At 32.3% G+C, this 18,690-nt stretch overlaps 1 protein-coding gene and 1 long non-coding RNA gene across 2 annotated transcripts in view; both read right to left on the reverse strand.

Annotated features, from left to right (window-relative positions):
* The window catches only part of LOC133171594 (WD repeat-containing protein 97-like), a 58,466-nt gene that overhangs the window by 34,629 nt on the left and 5,147 nt on the right, over positions 1 to 18,690 (reverse strand). The window contains exons 9-14 of the mRNA XM_061306377.1: positions 18,436 to 18,611; positions 17,918 to 18,019; positions 13,920 to 14,128; positions 13,357 to 13,429; positions 8,826 to 9,008; positions 7,224 to 7,271 (exon numbers count right to left, since the gene is read on the reverse strand). Coding sequence (XP_061162361.1) covers positions 7,224 to 7,271; positions 8,826 to 9,008; positions 13,357 to 13,429; positions 13,920 to 14,128; positions 17,918 to 18,019; positions 18,436 to 18,611 — 791 coding nt within the window. The remainder of the gene's footprint in view (positions 1 to 7,223; positions 7,272 to 8,825; positions 9,009 to 13,356; positions 13,430 to 13,919; positions 14,129 to 17,917; positions 18,020 to 18,435; positions 18,612 to 18,690) is intronic.
* LOC133206336 (uncharacterized) lies at positions 2,318 to 6,564 on the reverse strand. Its single transcript, XR_009723748.1, has 5 exons — positions 6,019 to 6,564; positions 5,509 to 5,582; positions 4,975 to 5,023; positions 4,419 to 4,486; positions 2,318 to 3,556 (listed from the first exon to the last, which is right to left on the reverse strand). It is a non-coding gene; the product is annotated as an uncharacterized LOC133206336 (long non-coding RNA).

Below are 18,690 nucleotides of genomic sequence, written 5' to 3' on the forward strand. Positions count from 1 at the left end.
GTATATATAATATCTGTGGTATAAAATGCTGTGTGTGCTTTCTATCACCTGTTTCTCCTTTAGGCATGCTAAAAACTGTAAATAGTTAAAGGGTACAGACAGTTAAATTGGGTGGGTAACCTGGTCAATGTTATGCAAATCCCATCATCTTACACAAGGATTCAAAATATTCATAAAGTAGCGATAAAAGAGCATACAAATTAAACATTCGTGACATTCAAAGAAAAACACAACTGTGACAAAATCCAAGGTTTAATTCAGATATACCCATATTATGAATAAAGCTTAGTACTTTGATTCATTTGCAACAAAGGTAACTTATGTTATCTTTCTGTTCATAAATTATTGTAAAAGAAATTTATTGTAAAAATCAGATATAATCAAATTAGTTTAACAATTAAATGTCATCTCCTTCTGTTAAATTCTTTAAATGCGTGTCTACGAGAAAACCATGCAGAATGCTATGAAAGCAAGTTTTTCAAAATTTCTTGAAACTTTGCATACAAAGTGAGATCAAGGTCACTTACTTACTGCGTAAGTTTGGTGACGTCATTTGATTTGTTACCATGGATACAGGGAGAATTAGTTTATCGTCAGCCTATTTCTATACCCAGTATGGAAAAATAACACCTTTTGTACATATTCTGTTTGTGTATAAAAAATTTCCATAATATCTTCATAACTAATGGATTTAAGGAATTAAAACCTTTGAAAAAAATATTTACAGAATTTTTTCCACCTACCTTTTTGAATGTGAAGAGCTACGAGTGCAAAAAGGTCACGATAATTGTAAGAAATAAAGATATTTGAATAGTCTGCAGAAAAACAGCTATAAAATTCCAAGAAACGCTTCCATTGATTTCATATTTTTAAAAAGTGATTGTTTTTAAATATATTATTTAGTATTAATGGGATTTTGGTTGCAAATTTAAATTAATGGAGTTTTCACTCTTGTAAGTGCTGAACTGCAAGTGCAAAAAGGTCACAATAATTCTAAGGGATATTCTGTAGAAAAAACAGGCATAGAATTTTAAGAGACACTTCAGTGATTATATTTTTTATCAAGAAGTATTTGTTTTAAGATATTTAAGTAAAAATAACAGGCAATTTGGTGGCACATTTGAATTAGTTGATTTTTTCACCCTAGCAAAATTACACAATATCTGGGTAGAAAGGCATACTAGACTACTAGAGTGATTACATTTTGAACGTTAAATCATTTCAGGCACATGACCTTCAATCTTCATGACTGAAATTAGCTTATATTTATCCAGAATGTCACAAAGATGCATGATTTGAATATTTGTTTAACCAGAAGTCTTTTTCGAGACTGTAGCTCTACTGGTTTGTACTTCTAACAAAGGAAGAGATAAGTAGCAGTTGGACTTGACTTTGTAACAGAAATAAATAGAATAATGATCCTTGATTTGGTCTCTTTTCATGGAAATCTGACTAAAACTAAAGGGGGAGTAGATTTTAAAAGAATTTTACAGAAATTTCTATTTTAGTAACCATAGCAACACCGTTCATCAAAATCAAAATCCGATAAAAAAAATTATGTATCTCAGTGTACTTTACTTGTGCCAAGTAATATTGGAATCAGACCAAAACTGTAGGAGTAGCTTTTGTTGACGGACAGACAGACGACCAACCCCTTACTATCGCATAAGCTCTTCTGGTCTCTAACCAGTAGAGCTAAAAATCATGAGTTTTTGACAAGGCTTAATGTATTATAGCAATGAACTGGCTATACATGTAGCTATGGGGCTCATTTTACAGGATCCCTTAGCATGAAAATGCACATTGCAAAAACTGCAAATACATAAAATTGCAAGTTTAACAGAGAGATTGTTCAAAAGTGTGAACACATCAGTAAATAAAATCCACTTTTTCACAGTGTTGCCCAAATTTCATACAGTTCTTCATTGCAAAAGTTGTTTTTAAACATGCAAAACATTTTATAAAAATGCTGATTTTGTTTGCCCTAAAATTATACAAATGAATGAACAGAACAAAGTTTATGTCTTTTTTAATACCATAAAGTCATAAAAACACAACTAGTATTTAAATGAAATATTTGACAATGCTCAATTAAATTCCTTCAACTGCATTTGAAAAATACCAAATGTATCATGTACATGTACATGTTACTTTTACAGAGAAAATTTAAAGACAGCAACATTATAAAAAATTTTATTACTAAGATGATCTCTAATTTTAAAATGTCAAAAAAAAAAAAAAATTAAAAACTCATTTGAAGCTACTACGCTGAAATAAAGCAAAATAATATTTGAATTAATATGACAAATAATGGCTATGCTGTTCTTAACAAGACAATTTTTATTGATATAACATTTGTATTCCTTTGTATAACTTTGATCCCCTGTTATGGCCCCCCTATTCTCTTGGGGGGGGGGGGGGGGGTCATGATTTGAACAAAATTTGAGTCTACATTACCTGAGGATGCTTCCATTTAAATATGACTAATTATGGCTTTGCTGTTCTTGAGAAGAAGATTTTAAAAGGCTTTTTCCTATGTATTCCTATGTAAAACTTTGATCACCCATTGTGGCCCCACCCTACCCCTGGGGGGAGGGGGGGTCATGACTGGAACAAACTTGAATCTTCACTACCTGAGGATGCACCCATATAAAAATGACCAATCATGGCTTTGCTGTTCTTGAGAAGAAGATTTTTACAAATTTTTCCTATGTACATGTATTATATGCAAAACTTTGATCAACCATTCTGGCCCCACCCTACTCACGGGGGTCATGATTGGAACAAATTTGAACCTACACTACTTGAGGATGCTTCCTTTTAAATATGATCAATCATGGCTTTGCTGTTTCTGAGAAGAAGATTTTTAAAGGCTTTTTCCTATGTATTCCTAAGTAAAACTTTGATCACCCATTGTGGCCCCACCCTACCCCTGGAAGTCATGATTTGAACAAACTTGGATCTACACTACCTGAGGATGCTTCCATATAAGTTTCATATTTTCAAGCACAGTGGTTCTTGACAAGTTTTTAGGTGATGCCATCAATTTTTCACAAATTCATGATTATCTCCCCTTGGAAGAAGGTGTGACCCTTCATTTGAACAAACTTGAATTCCCTTTACCCAAGGATACTTTGTGGAAAGTTTGGTTGAAATTGGCACAGTGGTTCTTGAGAAGAAGATGAAAATGTGAAAAGTTTACAACCACGACAACGACGACGACAGACAATGGACATATTTCGATCAGAAAAGCTCACTTGAGCCTTCGGCTCAGGTAAGCTAAAAAAAAGTTTCATCCTTTTCCTTTGGAATGCCGTCGACAGCTTGAAGCATCAACTCTGTACCTTGGCATGGTGCAACAGGCCCTATTGCTAAATGTACTGACTGTAAAATATTCCTGAACAGCATTGCAAATAGTCCAATTTCTGAGATACTTGACACTTTAAGGGAGGGTAATCTCCATTTGACAGGATATGCTTTGCATGATTGAACAATTTATGCTGAGATCTTTCATCTTTTGACCAATTTATATGCACTGATGATATGAATTCAAAATCTGTAAAAGCAATGACAAATTGATGTTTGAATTAAAGTTCATAATTGATATTGCAATAATTATGATAATCAAAGAAGACATTTTAGTACAGTAAATTTTCATTTATACCCAAAAGCAAAAGAGCATGTATTTTGATGTTCTAAATGACATTGGGAATTAGGGAATAATTTCAATTTTACAACAAAGGGACCTTGGCAATGCTAGCCTGAATCACCTTTATTTCCTATTTTGTAAGAGATCCAAATCCCTTAAATGGCTAATTGAGTTTAATGCAAACCTGCACATGATCCAAATATAAAACAAGCTAATTCAGAGAATTGTGGCCCCCACTTATGGAAAAAAATGAGGATGGAAGAACTGGACCAAAAAAAATGCAGATGGAAAAAGAAAAAGGTCAACCTTAACCTTTCAGCTTTTGGCCTTAAAGTCAATTGGTGTCTTTTTTTATTAAAGAAATAAATTCAAGACCTCAAAGAGAACCAAAGTTATCACCAGGACATTATTTATTGCAAGATATGAATTTTTCAACTAAACCTTTTAACTTTGAAATCAAAGGGGATTTCTTTAAGTCATTGGGAATTATGATATAAAATTTAACAGAAAAAGCTCAAGGGAAACTAAAGTTATTATTTGAGTTTTTTTTGTATTGTAGGAATTTCCAACCTTGACCTTTTGACCTCAAACCAATAGGGATCTTCTCTAGGCTGTAAGGAGTTGTGATATGAAATGATATTGCAAAAGCTCAAAGGCTTTAAGAGATATTGTTCCCAAATTAAAGTGTTATAGTACATACATGTGCAGACAGAATGACCAATGGACAGACCAATAAACATTTATTGGGGGGGTTGGGGGGGGCTGTTACCTGCAGGTATTAGGTCATATGTTTTCTGTTAAGTCCATGACTTCTTCCATTTTCCTCCACTCTTTGCTCTGTAAAATAATTGAAAAAGCCATGAAGTATATATACCCTTATACATTACAGTTAATGCTAAAAAGGCTAATGCTGAAACATTTTGAATGAATCATAATTAAATAATTTTAAAGCTCAAAACTTGAACTATATGGACTGGACTTTTCAGTTTATCAGTCACATATTCAGGCATCTTCACCATTTAGACCTTACTTCACATAAACTGTTCTTTGTTATTTTACTTATCAGTAATGTGAATGAGCAGTTACATGTATATTATCATGATTATAGTAACTTGTATGTATACATTATAAAATGTTAACCACATGTACAAACTCTGGTTCATGTCATTGAACTGCATGAGAACAATGTCCACTTGGTTATATTTTTCAGTGTGGAAATGAAACATATTTGTTAATTTTATTTTTTGAGATATTAAACATTGACATTATCTTTATTATTATGTAGAACCTTAAAAATATTATATTATATTACAGTAAGTGATCACCTGTTTGGTTTGATTCAATTGTTGCCTTGTCAATAGGAACACATTTCTGCTAAAGAATAAACATTAATTTTAATATTAACTATACAATACTTAATAATCCTCATAGTTACATGAATACTTATAACCAGTTATGTACACATAAAATGAAACAGAAATCACACTTGAGATTTTATTTTTAGAACTAATTCAAAACAATATGCAATTGAAATTTTATTTCCAAACAGGATCGGATCATTTACATGTGAAATGATCAAGATTATGAAACTATTGAGTGTAAAAGCCATTCATCAACATTTACTGTAGAATCCTTAATTTATGTGAGTACTAAATATACTCAAATGAGAACAAGAATTAGCAAGTGGACTGCTGCTCAAGAGTTTTCACTTTTTACATGTATTTCAGCTATAACATAATAAAAGCAGGTAATTTTGCTTCATAAGTGAAACTTGATGTATAAGTTACTGAGTAAATTTTAGAAATAATTTGATAAAACTTTTACATATAATTATAAACACACAGTATATGTATATGTACCTTTAAGCTCTTCCTTCAGCTTTACTTCCATACTGATTTTTTAAAGTGTGTTTCTATACATCTTTTGCATATACCTGTAACAATTAGGAATCAAATTAGTTGATAGATATAAATCATTATAGATTGGACATGTAAGTTGTATAAACTTGATATCAATAGGTTTTCACAAACTATAAACACAAAGTCAGTAAATATTTCCAATTATGATATCACTTTGTGATATTATATTTACATGTATAGGGTTGTCCTTAAGACCTGTGGGACTGGGGAATTTCTTCACCTATAATGACATAATTCCCCAATTACTCTGGTATTGCCCTCTCAACCCTCACTAAGGGGAGGAACCCCCAACATGCTTTTTTTTTTTTTTTTTATAAATCTGTTTCATTTCTTATTGACAACCCAAATATCATGTACAGTGTCTCTCTGAAAACTTTAAGGTCAGAAATTAAGTTAATTTCAATGGTTTAGCAAAATTTCTTAAGTTTTTAAACTGCATAATGTTCTTACCAGTTCCAACAGGCAAAACCTCATTCAGCTTGACCCTCTCGGTTAACGGGTTTGCATAATAGCGTCTCCCCTATCAGGTATGGGTGACAACATGTTCTTTTTTCCTTTTCCAGTGTAGACCAAGTATATTTCTGTGTTTGACACATACATGTACATGTAGGTATGTTTACAGAAATTAGACTGTCCAAGTCCCATAACAGCTGTATGGTTCAAGATGGTTAACGATAAGAAGCGTTTCACGGACAGAAATGTCTTATGTGCTGCATTTAAAATACCTTGTATATTCAACTGAATCTATTTTACAATCTTTCAACAAAGCTAGAGATCTTTTATCATAATATTGTCCTCAAATCAACACTTCATCTTTTCGTCTGCCATTAAGACATCACACTTTTAATTCCTTTAAATAAGGAGAGTTCCACTAAGGGAGATAATTTTTCTAATAGTTTCAGCCAACTTCAATCTATTTTTAAATTAGCATAATGCCATTTGCAACCAAATTCCTTTTAACTATATATTGATTTTGAAGGATTTTTGCAATTAAACTGATATTTATAATGTTTTAAGCGTTTCTTGGGTTTTTACAGCATTCTAAAGATAGTGGTATTTTAAACACATTGATTTAATCTAATTTTAGACCCCACTTTTACAGAATCAGTGTTGATAAATGAAATTAAATACAATATTTCTAGTTAGAGCACTTCCTTTAAATTTATTTAATATGTAACATTTGAATAAAAGTGCATTTTTTCCTGCAATTTTTTTCTCTTAATCTATGGGTGTTTTTCAAAATATTTTCATAAAATGTGCTAAAAATAGAATGTAGGGCTATAATAGGGATCCCCAAAGGTACCTGACAGTTTTGATACTGGGATTTATTAGAGGACACATGATGCTAATCAGAAACAATAAAATCAGTCAAAATGATCACAATGCCTTTCATAATAAAATTTGGATTTTGCATGGTTTTCTCGTAGACACGCATTTAAGAAGACATTTAAAATCATTTTCTATAATATTACACTCTTTTTTCCACCTGATGTATCCTTAAATTCTCCTACCATTACATTTTATGTCAACACAACATGAAAGTTCTCTAACATTATATTTTATGAACAGAACATGAACACCAATGTGCTGGATCAAAGGGAGTGAACTGTGTGCATCATTTAAAAGTGCTTGTTATTCTCAGCCTCTCCACTTACTGGAATGAATTTCTAAACTTTTTTTGCTGTCCATTCCTCCCCCAAACACTAAAAGCATTGGTGTAGAAAGCCATGAAAAGGTGCATTAAGATGTTTTTAAGAGAACTTGACCAAATTCCTCATATAAAACACACACAATATCTTGAAAATGACTTCTGTTCTTACAATTACATATGATATGCTTTGCAATATTTATTGAACAGTTGGATCAAAATAAATATATTAGCAAAAAAGTAATGTAAATTAAAAGTAAACTTGACATTCATTTAGACTGGTTTAAAATATTGAAAGTATTTAAGCATGACAGTCTTAATTGCTGTTGAAGACATGCACGTCTCTACAACCGTTTTGGATTTGCACACAAGTCTATATGCTGATATGGCTTAAGTTCCCTAGTTGAAGACATGCACATCTCTACAACCGTTTTGGATTTGCACACAAGTCTATATGCTGATATGGCTGAACTTAAGTTCCCTAGCTTACATTTGAACTCAACAAAAACATCCACATACCCATAACAGATAATAATAATAATAATATTTCTCATCACATACATCTTTAAAAACTGGGTTTTCCTGTTTTCTAGATATATGTACATACATTTAGAAAAATAAAAGTCATCATAAATGTTTTCCATGTTTGCAACACTAAAAAAAGGAAAACCTGGTTTTCAAAGCAACATGGCAATAAAACAGTATAAAGATAATAGATTTTGTACAAAGGACCTCCAAATGTGAAACCTTAAAGTGACCCAAAACAGACATCTCAGTCATTGATACCATATACCAAAATGTCTAATGGTTTTATTACCATGCATTTTTTTTTATTTTGGAAAGGGGGGGGGGGGAGGGGGGTATAAAAATGTTCAGCAGAATCATAAACATAAATTATCCATTTCTCTTTTTTTTATTTTGTTTCTTTTTTTTTCAATTTTAATTTTATAGATTCCTTTAAGAGAACTTGTTATATGTAAAATTAAACAAGGGAACTTTGAATAAATGCCTTTGTAATTCATCATGATTTTCATTTGCTTATAAAATATATTTATGAAAAAAATGAATCATTATGCTTTAAAATGGCATAAATGACTTTGATGTCTGTTAAATAAAAAGAGAATAATAAATATGAACTCAGATTACCAAGAGCTGGTACAAGATCTCCCCACTTTGAACCTACCATAGAAAGTGGGAACTGAAAACATAGCTAAAACATGTGTATCTGACATCATTCATTATTTAAATATTCCCAAAATTACACCACCATGGACAGGTTTCAAATTATCTCCCTTGCTCTTTTTTAAGCTTGTGGAAAAAAGGACCTTTATAAACCTTCTTCAAATTGGGGAAAACATTTTACAAAGTTGGCACTTATTTTTGATTAACAAACATTCTATTGTACCTTTTTCTAATATTAATTTTTTTTTTTAATAAATTAACATACAGGATGTTTAACTTTCATATGAAACATTGTAATCAATACAATAATCAATGTACTATAGGTACTGAGGGTCAATCAAATGTCCTTGGTCTAGGTACTCTAGGTATCATCTAACCTTTTGCTAATTAGGCCATAATATATTACCAATAAAAACAAAACACTTACTTCTGTCCTTGAGATTGTAAATGACAATATTATATGTAGCTGTGGCATGATCCTGGAATGCTACACACAGATTTGTCTTCAACATGGTCATGTGAACAGGGGTGTGAGCGCAATAAAACGACATCAAGGGAGCCAGTGCTTCCTCAGCGAAAGGGTACAGACGCCATACCTTTATAATGTTATCTGTATGGAAAAACACAATGTAGATTGCATTGAAAGCATTGCTTCATATGCTTATTGGTGTTATATAAAACTTCTGATTTTATTGTGGCCAAATCCTCAAACAAGAGGCCCATGGGCCACATCGCTCACCTGAGCACATTGGCTAGGAAAAAAGCAAAAATCAATACAGTATTGAAAAGTTTACAGGGAGGGGGGTGTTGAATTTTAAACTACCTGATGATGCTTTCATATCAATATAACAAATGGTTTTGTTGTTCTTGAGCATCAGATTTTTTTCCCATATATTCATTTGTAAAAATTTGATCCCCCATTGTGGCCCCACCCTACCCCTGGGGCCCTCATTTGAACAAATTTCATTCTACACTACCCAAAGATGCCTCCATATCAATTTGACTAATCATGGCTTTTCTGTTCTTGAGAAAAAGACTTTTTCCTATATATTCCTCTGTAAACTTTGATCACCCATTGTGGCCCCAACCTATCCCCGGGGTAATGATTTGAACAAACTTGAATCTTCACTATCTGAGGATGCTTCCATATAAATATGACCAATCATGGCTTTACTGTTCTTAAGAAGAAGATTTTAGAGATATTTTCGTATATATTTCTATGTAAAACTTGGATCCCCCATTGTGGCCCCACCCTACCCCCGGGGGTCATGATTTGAACAAATTTGAATCTTCACTACCTGAGGATGCTTCAATATAAATATGACCAATCATGGCTTTACTGTTTTTAAAAAGAAGATTTTAGATATATTTTCCTATATATTTCTATGTAAAACTTGGATCCCCCATTGTGGCCCCACCCTACCCCCGGGGATCATGATTTGAACAAACTTGAATCTTCACTACCTGAGGATGCTTCCATAAAAATATGACTAATCATGGCATTGCTGTTCTTAAGAAGAAGATATTTAAAGATATTTTCCTATATATTTCTATGTAAAACTTTGATCCCCCATTGTGGCCCCACCCAACCCCGGGGGTCCTGATTTGAACAAACTTGAATCTACACTACCTGAGGATGCTTCCATATAAATATGACCAATCATGGCTTTGCTAATCTTAAGAAGAAGATTTTTAAAGTTATTTTCCTATATATTTCTATGTAAAACTTGGATCCCCCATTGTGGCCCCACCCAACCCCGGGGGTCATGATTTGAACAAACTTGAATCTACACTACCTGAGGATGCTTCCATATAAATATGACCGATCTTGGCTTTACTGTTTTTAAGAAGAAGATTTTTAAAGATATTTTCCTATTTATTTCTATGTAAAACTTGGATCCCCCATTGTGGCCCCACCCTACCCCCTGGGGTCATGATTTGAACAAACTTGAATCTACATTACCTGAGGATGTTTCCACATAGGTTTCATCTTTCCTGGCCCAGTGGTTCTTGAGAAGAAGATTTTTAAATGATCCCCTTGAAAGAGGGCGTGGCCCTTCACTTGAACAAACTTGAATCCCCTTTACCCAAGGATGCTTTGTGGCAAGTTTGGTTGAATTTGGCCCAGTGGTTCTTGAGAAGAAGATGAAAATGTGAAAAGTTTACAACAACAACGACAACGACGACAGACAACGGACAAATTTTGATCAGAAAAGCTCACTTGAGCCTTTTGCTCAGGTGAGCTAAAAAGGTTCCATAAATCAAAGAGACCTGCATCTGCTTTAGGATGTGTCAATACATTAAATGACACTGAAATATACATGTATGTGGAACGTTAACAAAATTTCTCTTACATTTTTTTTTGTAAAAATCAGACCTCATATGTTTCCAGAGAGAATATAATTATGCCACTTCACTTTTTTTTTTTTTTTGGTCTCTCTAAATTACCATGATTCCAAGCTAAAATGAGCCTTTATTTGAACAAGCTCAAAGAAACTACAGTTATCGTCTGAAAACTTATTTGCAATGTATGATCTTCTGACCTTGACCTTTTGACCTCATAACCAAAAGGAGTCTTCTTAAGGTCATAAGTAGTATAGTGGTATAAAATTTCACTGCAAAAGCTTTTCAAAGGCTTTTTAAGATATTTTAAAGTATTACACACTGACAGAATGTATGAATTTATGATCTTGACCTTTGGACCTCAAAATAAATAGGGGTCTTTTTTAGGCCATAGGAAACTGTAATATTAAATTTTATTGGAAAAATTTCAAAGGAAACTTAAGTTATCATCTGGAAAATGTTATTCGCAATGTAATTGATTTTCTGACCTTGAGTTTTAAACTTTTGACCTCAATATCAATAGGGGTCTTCTATAGACTATAAGGAGTTGTGATATAAAATTTCATTCCAAAAGCTCAAAGGTTTATTAAGATATTAAAGGTTTATTAAGATATTGCCCAGAAATGAAGGTGCTAAACATAGACAAAATGTATGAATTTATGACCTTGAGCTCTGAACTTTTGACTTCAAAATCAACAGGGGTCTTCTTTAGTCCATAGGGATCGAGTTGTGATATCAAATTTCATTCCAAAAGCTCAAAGACTTTTTGAGATATTGTCTGGAAACGAAAGTGTTACACACTGACAGACAGATGGACAGATAGACCCAAATTAATATCCCCCAATTTTAGTGAAAGCAGGTGACAACAAAATCAAATCTCCTTAACTCATAAAGACACTTTTAGCAATTCTTATACTAGCCCAGTAGTTCAGAAGAGAAAGTTATGTAAACAGTGTGGATTTACTGATCCATATTTAATGGTCTTTAAATTTGGATTTTTTAAGACAAAAGCTTGAGTGAAGTGTCCATCTTCCAAACGAATTTCATTAAAAAACAACTGGATTCTCTTTATTATGGCATTTACGAATGGCAGTGTAACTTAACATTTTCCTATTTGCCTCATACATAAGCTGAAAAGCCATTTTTAGTTTAAAACCAAATTTTCGGTACAGATAAAAAAAGAATCAGAAATATGTTTCCTCTCCAATAACATCTCTAATCTTTTTCATGGGCATGAAATTATGGATAATTTTCATAAAAACAATTTAATAATTTTACTGTAGATTACATGCACTTCTTAAGAAAAATAAATTAATTATCTAAAAGTTTTGTCCTTCAAACTTCCCTTGACATACATAATACATGTACTTTATACATTTACAATCAAAATATCTATACATATTGCAATCAATCTTATTTCTATTGGTTAGGAGATTTTGATATTGACATATTTTGTCAACAATGGATCTTACTTTTAAAAATAACTAAAAGAAAAAGTTCTTATGATACATTTAGGTCTATACATGTACTTGTTTGTTCTAGGTTCTATCTTGAACATCAGTGTTCAAACCAATAGTCTTGATCAAAACATACTCTACAGAGGGAGAAGCAATTTGCAATAATATAATGTTCTTTTTCTTAATTAATAGCAGCTAGCCATATATATTTACATTTCCAAGTGTTTTCTCTGTGATAACTCTTTGAAAGTTAAGTGTGTTGATTTAAGGAATCACTGTCTAATTTTTTGGTTTTATGGTGTGATCAAGCAATTGGCTTGTGTGATAATTTGCATAAAAGCCTTTGGCGTTTTTGCATAAAATTATCACACAATGCAATTGCTTGATAATCATCATAAAACAAAAAATCTGACAGTTATTTCTTAAATTTACATGCTCTTGATTCCATAAATTCACATGCTCTAAGCCCAACCTACTTCTCTTTCATTGTCTCTCTCTTTCTCCTGCCCCGTGCATGATTTTTTAAAACCATGCCCATCAATGAACTAGCAGCCATATGTAGAAATAAGTATTTTTATTATTTGTGACAGTTTTTATTTTTGACAAAAAAAAAATGTATATATTTCTCAATAATTACATCTGTATGCAAATTTCGCCAAGTGGAAGATCAAGTGACTATTATGCATGTCAATTTGCATTTGGTTGTCATTATATTTGACATCAGTGGACAAGAACTATGGAAATTAACATGGAATGCCTCATATATTTCATATCTCTTAGACAGCATTTTTTACTTATATTTACATATTTATTTCACATATAAATATAAAGAATCACTGTCTAGTTTGTTGGGAATGCCAGGTACTTTAAGGACAGTTAGAAACATGGGATAATTTATGCATAACAGGCAAGGTGAAGCCCATTATGCAAATAATTCCACATTTCCAACTGTTGTTAATGCCCTGGTATACCCAACAAACTAGACAGTGATTCCTTAAATCAAAACTGAAAACTGATGAACAGATTTATGTACATGCATCAAGTGATCGGGTCTTGTACATCATGCAGTATACTTCATTTAGAACTGAGCAAAGAGAAGCATTCTTAAATAATTCAATAGATGATTCTAGAAATACAACTGTAGCCTGCAGATATTACCTTTGCCAGCAGATATTAGTTGATCTTGTTTGGAATTAGCTTTCATACTTAACACTCCCTTTACTCCATGAGCCTGCCAAAAAAAATATAAATCTATCATGTACATGTACTTACATGTAAATATTTCTATAACCAACTACAAAATTCATTTGAATGACATTTTTACATGCAGTCACATTATTTATATACAAAGGGAAACACAAGGCTACTGAGATGGTAACAAAAATATAACGATATAGGGCAGAGGGATTCAAATATTGAATGCATTTTTTGGGGGTTCTAAATGTATAAAAAGCAAAATAAGGAATATATTTTAGTTTGTGAATGTTGTTAGCCCATTTCATGAAGTATGCCTAAATTACAAGCCTCCTTGATCTATACATTAACACTCACAAAACTAAAAAAAAATTCCTTAAATGTAGTCTCTTTTAAATAGATGAATTTTATGGTAAATTCAAGTAATTGGCAAAATTCAAAATGGAAGATGTATCAGCTAGTGCATAATATCTTGAATAGTTTCTTTGAAACTGTTTAAGTATTAGAAAACATTTAATAACACTTACATCAATGCTAAAAATAACTTTTCCGTCATCCCAATCAAACACACAGATGTGACCGTCTTTCCTTCCACCCAGGAGAATGGTTTTGGCCCGGCTGGTCTGGGAACTATTGTCACCTATCGTGTTTGTTGCTAACCCTCGTTTGAATGCTGCCCAGGCATCAGCCTTGAAGTCTGGGACATACTCATACACCAGAAGATAGTTACAAGCCTCTGAAGAGCCATGATCAGAAAACCAAAGGTCAGTATAATGTTTGAAGCCCGATATATTGATTACCAAAATATGAAAGACAGCAACCAGGATCACATGACCAACCTATTTCATATCCTAGTGAAGTTTTTAACTTCATTTTTTTTTATTTCTTTAATATAAGTGGATGTTGCATTTAATGATGTTCATCTCCCATAGTTTATTATTAATCAACTCATAATCTGAAGGATAACTTCACTATATTTTCTGGGGTGGTGGTGTGTGCATGTAGGCGGGGGGGGGGGGGGGGGGGGGGGATAATTAAGGAAAGCCTAAACTAGTTTTGGAATGTCCATCAGTCATTTCATAAGAACTAATTGTGAGTTAGTTACCAGATTTTATCCAGCTCAAGGTCCATAACACAAGCGGCTTGCAGAGTGTCTAAGCATGTATGTACAATGAAAAAGTTAAGGAATGAGAGTTGGAGAAAACCAGTAACTTACTGGTACACATTATGGAATCCATTTCTCCCTTTACTCTACTAAATTTTTTATGCACAAAACACTCACAAAACTATATAACATAGCAGAATGTGAGGCATAATAGATGTTCGAGAGCAAAAAAAGAATTACTGAATGGGAGTGATGAAACATATATTACATGTATAGCGGAGATAGGATAATATTTTCATGTCTATAGAAGTAAATGTTTGAAATTATTAAAAATAATTACATGATATTTACATAACATTAATTAGTTTTAAATTAATTTAAAATAAAATGACAGTATTTTTTATCTGGATAATATATACCTTGTTTGTGTGAAAAAAAGACTTGTTGACAATAACTTTTGAAATGCCAATTTTATGCAGGTGACAATAAATATCTATTAGTAGATTAAGAGACTAAACTTATCCACAAGAGAAAATGATTGGCTGGCATGTGAAATTATCTCTAAAATAATTGATATTGAAATTATGAAGTGTTATTAATGATAAGTTCTTGTTTACAATTTTTATATAAAATTAATGTCTTGTGTTTCCTTTTATTTCTACACAAATATAGATATTTTAATGAACACGTGTTAATTTGTTGAACATGTTATTTACACACATAATTTTTTGCTTATGCAATGATCACAGAAACTTTTTTTTAAACTCATTTTTTTAAAGATTGAAGTTGCATCAATGGTGCCTTCTAAGCCTCAAATGCATCTACATATATTTGTATTGCCTAAATACATGTAGCTATACAGGTATGTACACTATTATAATTAAGATACAACTATGTAGTGTAAAAATCTTCATAAGGTAAGTATATAAGTACTCTACATTTCCCAGGGCATCCTAAAGTTGATAAAAATGTGTTGAAGATTGCAATGGGTCAAACCCAGGTAACCTTCACAAGGAATTATAAATATGCATGTGAATTTTATGAAAATCAATGCTTATTATAAGATATAGTTTTAAAATTTAAATACAGGTAACTCTCGATACCTCGAAGTCCGCGGGACCGTGGAAAAACTTCGAGAGATCAAGAGTTCGAGTTTTCAAGAGTCCGGATTTTTCCGGGTTTGTTGACAGGTTTTAAAATTAGTCTTACCGGATGTAATGATTTTCATGCAGTGCTAACCTTTTACACGTGGTTTATATAAAACAACGATATTTTTTCGTAATTTAGATGAATATTTCATTAAACTGAGTAAAGCAAAATATGTAAATCATTTCATGTATATTTATTTATTCTTTGTAATATGGACATCATACTACGCATTCGTTACATGAAAACGACATTTTACCGCGTCGCATACATACATGTAGCATTGACTATAAATCCATATTAACATGATCATTGAACGGAGTTCTGTAAGTATTTGTCCAACAATAGTCATCATATTGACATTGAGGCTGTTAATGCTTTTTCATATTTCGTTTAACTTTGACACCGACTCGAAATAAAAATTAAATTAGTGTTTCGTCTTGTAATCAATTACTACTTTTCACTGACATTCCGTCTCTGAATCATCGTAAGACAGTCGATGATAATTATTTTAATAGCATATAGGCAAAAATGATTAATTATAAATCAATTATCACCTTGCAGCATAAGTGTCACCTGAATAAACATCCCGTTCCTCGAGACCCGCGTCTTCTGCCTGGGGCCATTTAAATGTCCAGGTAAAGGTGCCAATTATATAACCTTGTATACACATAGCCACTTCAAGCTATCGAGGGTAAAATCTAATAGAATATGCATAGCGGGACTGAATTTTGACTTCGAGGGATCAAGGGTTTCGAGAGATCAAGAGTTCGAGAAATCAAGAGTAAATTTGCTTAGTTATATAGGGGAAAAATTCGGGACCGGAGACTCACTTCGAGCGATCAAGAACTTCGAGAGATCGAAGTTCGAGCCATCAAGAGTTACCTGTATGCATCTAAACTTAATTGGATCCATAGGTAAATTGAAGAACCAAATAAGGTCCTTATCTTCCCACATCCTTTGATATTTTACCAATTAAAAAGTGTTCAAATTTTGATTTTTTAGAATTTCTTTTTTACACAAATGTTGGTTGGTGTTTATGAATTGTACATAACAAAATTCAATGCAAAACCTTCTATGCCCATCATATATGTAAAAATTTAAGATTTTAGGTAAAATAACTATCCTATGTTATGTGTGAACTCATTCTAAAAACTGAAAAAAATATAGCATTGCATGCTATAAATGAATAAGTAAATCATTCTGGGTTAGAAGTGAATCGAGGTTTATGCTGGAGTGTGACTGTGTAGAGGCATGTTAGCTGGGGTTGGGTTATCTGCTATTAAAAAGGGTTATGTTAGCTTGTTATATATTTTAATCAAATATTGGTTAATCTTTAACTTCAGGTTTCTGAATAGACACTTCATAGACAAGTGACTGTGTCCTGAGATACAAATATATCAAAAAACAGAAATACTTATTTTCCCCATTTAAACATTAAAAAAAATCCATTCTAGATACCTTTTTTTCCAAAAATGTGTATTTAAATGGGAAAAATAAGTTTTTTTTTATAGACTTCAAATCTAACTAGGCTGCATTCACCACAATCAGGGTAGGTTTAGGTGAAAACAAACATTAATATAAACTGTGGCATGCAAAATACAAGAGTGAATCTGAAATTATGAAACATGCATAAAAACTAAGTGTTAAAAGAAATAATAATGTTAAAAAAAAACTTATTAATTTGCACAAGATCTTCACTAATTGTGTTCTACTTAATTAGTCGTGGTGATCAGAATCAAACAGGGGGACTGTGCTTTAAAATTTACACAAGTATATCTATAATAGCAACTTTCTTCCAAATTTCTCTCTTAAGGAAGAATAATGCATGAGAACAGTATGCACAAACTGCAGTTTTCTTTCATATACAGTTGAACTTTGTTATCTCGAACACTGATATCTCAAATACCATGGATATGTCGAAGTGATTTGGAAGTCGCAACCCTTTTATCTTTAAGTTTTTACCCTGGATATCTTGAATTCTCGGATATCTCAAAGTTTTTTCTCGGTCCCATTGAGTTCGAGATGACGAGGTTTGACTGTATGTGACCTGATCAAATGTTGAACCTATGATAAATCTAGATATTGATTAATAATTATTCTAAAATAAATTATTCTAAAATAAATACCTAGCAGATTGGGAAAAAACTATTATTGTATTAAATGTATAGTTACATATTATATCAAATTAACACTGAGTCAAAATCTCTATCTTTAAAACTTGCATGTGTAATCTTAATGGGAGAATTGTAAGATAACTGAAGTGATACTGACCCCTAGGGTTCTGAATTTTCCAGGTTTTCTCAATTCTGACAGGATTGATTTTTGTACAGCACTTTAAGATATCTCCATTGTTCAGAACGACAAATAATTTCTCTGAAAAAGACAACATATTTCATCTAAATTCTAAAGGGACTGATTTTTGTACAGTACTCGAAAACAACATCTCCATGTTCTGACAGAATGACAACAATTTCTCTGTTTAATTCCTTCTCAGAAATGGAAGGATGCAATACATTATGTGCAAACATATTAACCACTACATGTACATGCCCTGATCAAATACAAGTCATAAACATTTCTGAAAACATGAACTATCACAGTAACACTATGGTTGTAGTAAAAATTAGTAATTAAACAGTACAAAAGTCATAATAAGATTAACAAAATGTATAGCTGTACATTGTATTATAAATCTAAAATGAAGGGGAAAAACTAGATGTTATAAACTGGAACATCCAATCTTTTGGCAGTTACTTGTGAAGAGGATCAAGATTTCAAATATAGCTTACCTTCATTGATTGCATATGCTGCATCTATGATCCCCTTTGCTGGGTCCAGCAGTAGGGTGGTGAGGACCTCCCCATTGGGAGGGGTGATGAGACGGACACTACTGTCCCTGCTCACCACAAGGGAGCGGATTGGATGGTGGGGGTGACTTGTCTGTTTTATGGCTACCACTCTTTGTCTGCATAAAATTTTACTTATATACTTAGTATATCATTATTGAATGACATGTCTCAACATATTTATATATCTGCTAAGGA

This window comes from Saccostrea echinata, unplaced genomic scaffold, assembly GCF_033153115.1.
Source record: "Saccostrea echinata isolate AGI-Se365-2 ecotype Australia unplaced genomic scaffold, CSIRO_AGI_Sech_v1 ptg000054l, whole genome shotgun sequence".
In the NCBI taxonomy this organism is placed as follows: domain Eukaryota; kingdom Metazoa; phylum Mollusca; class Bivalvia; order Ostreida; family Ostreidae; genus Saccostrea; species Saccostrea echinata.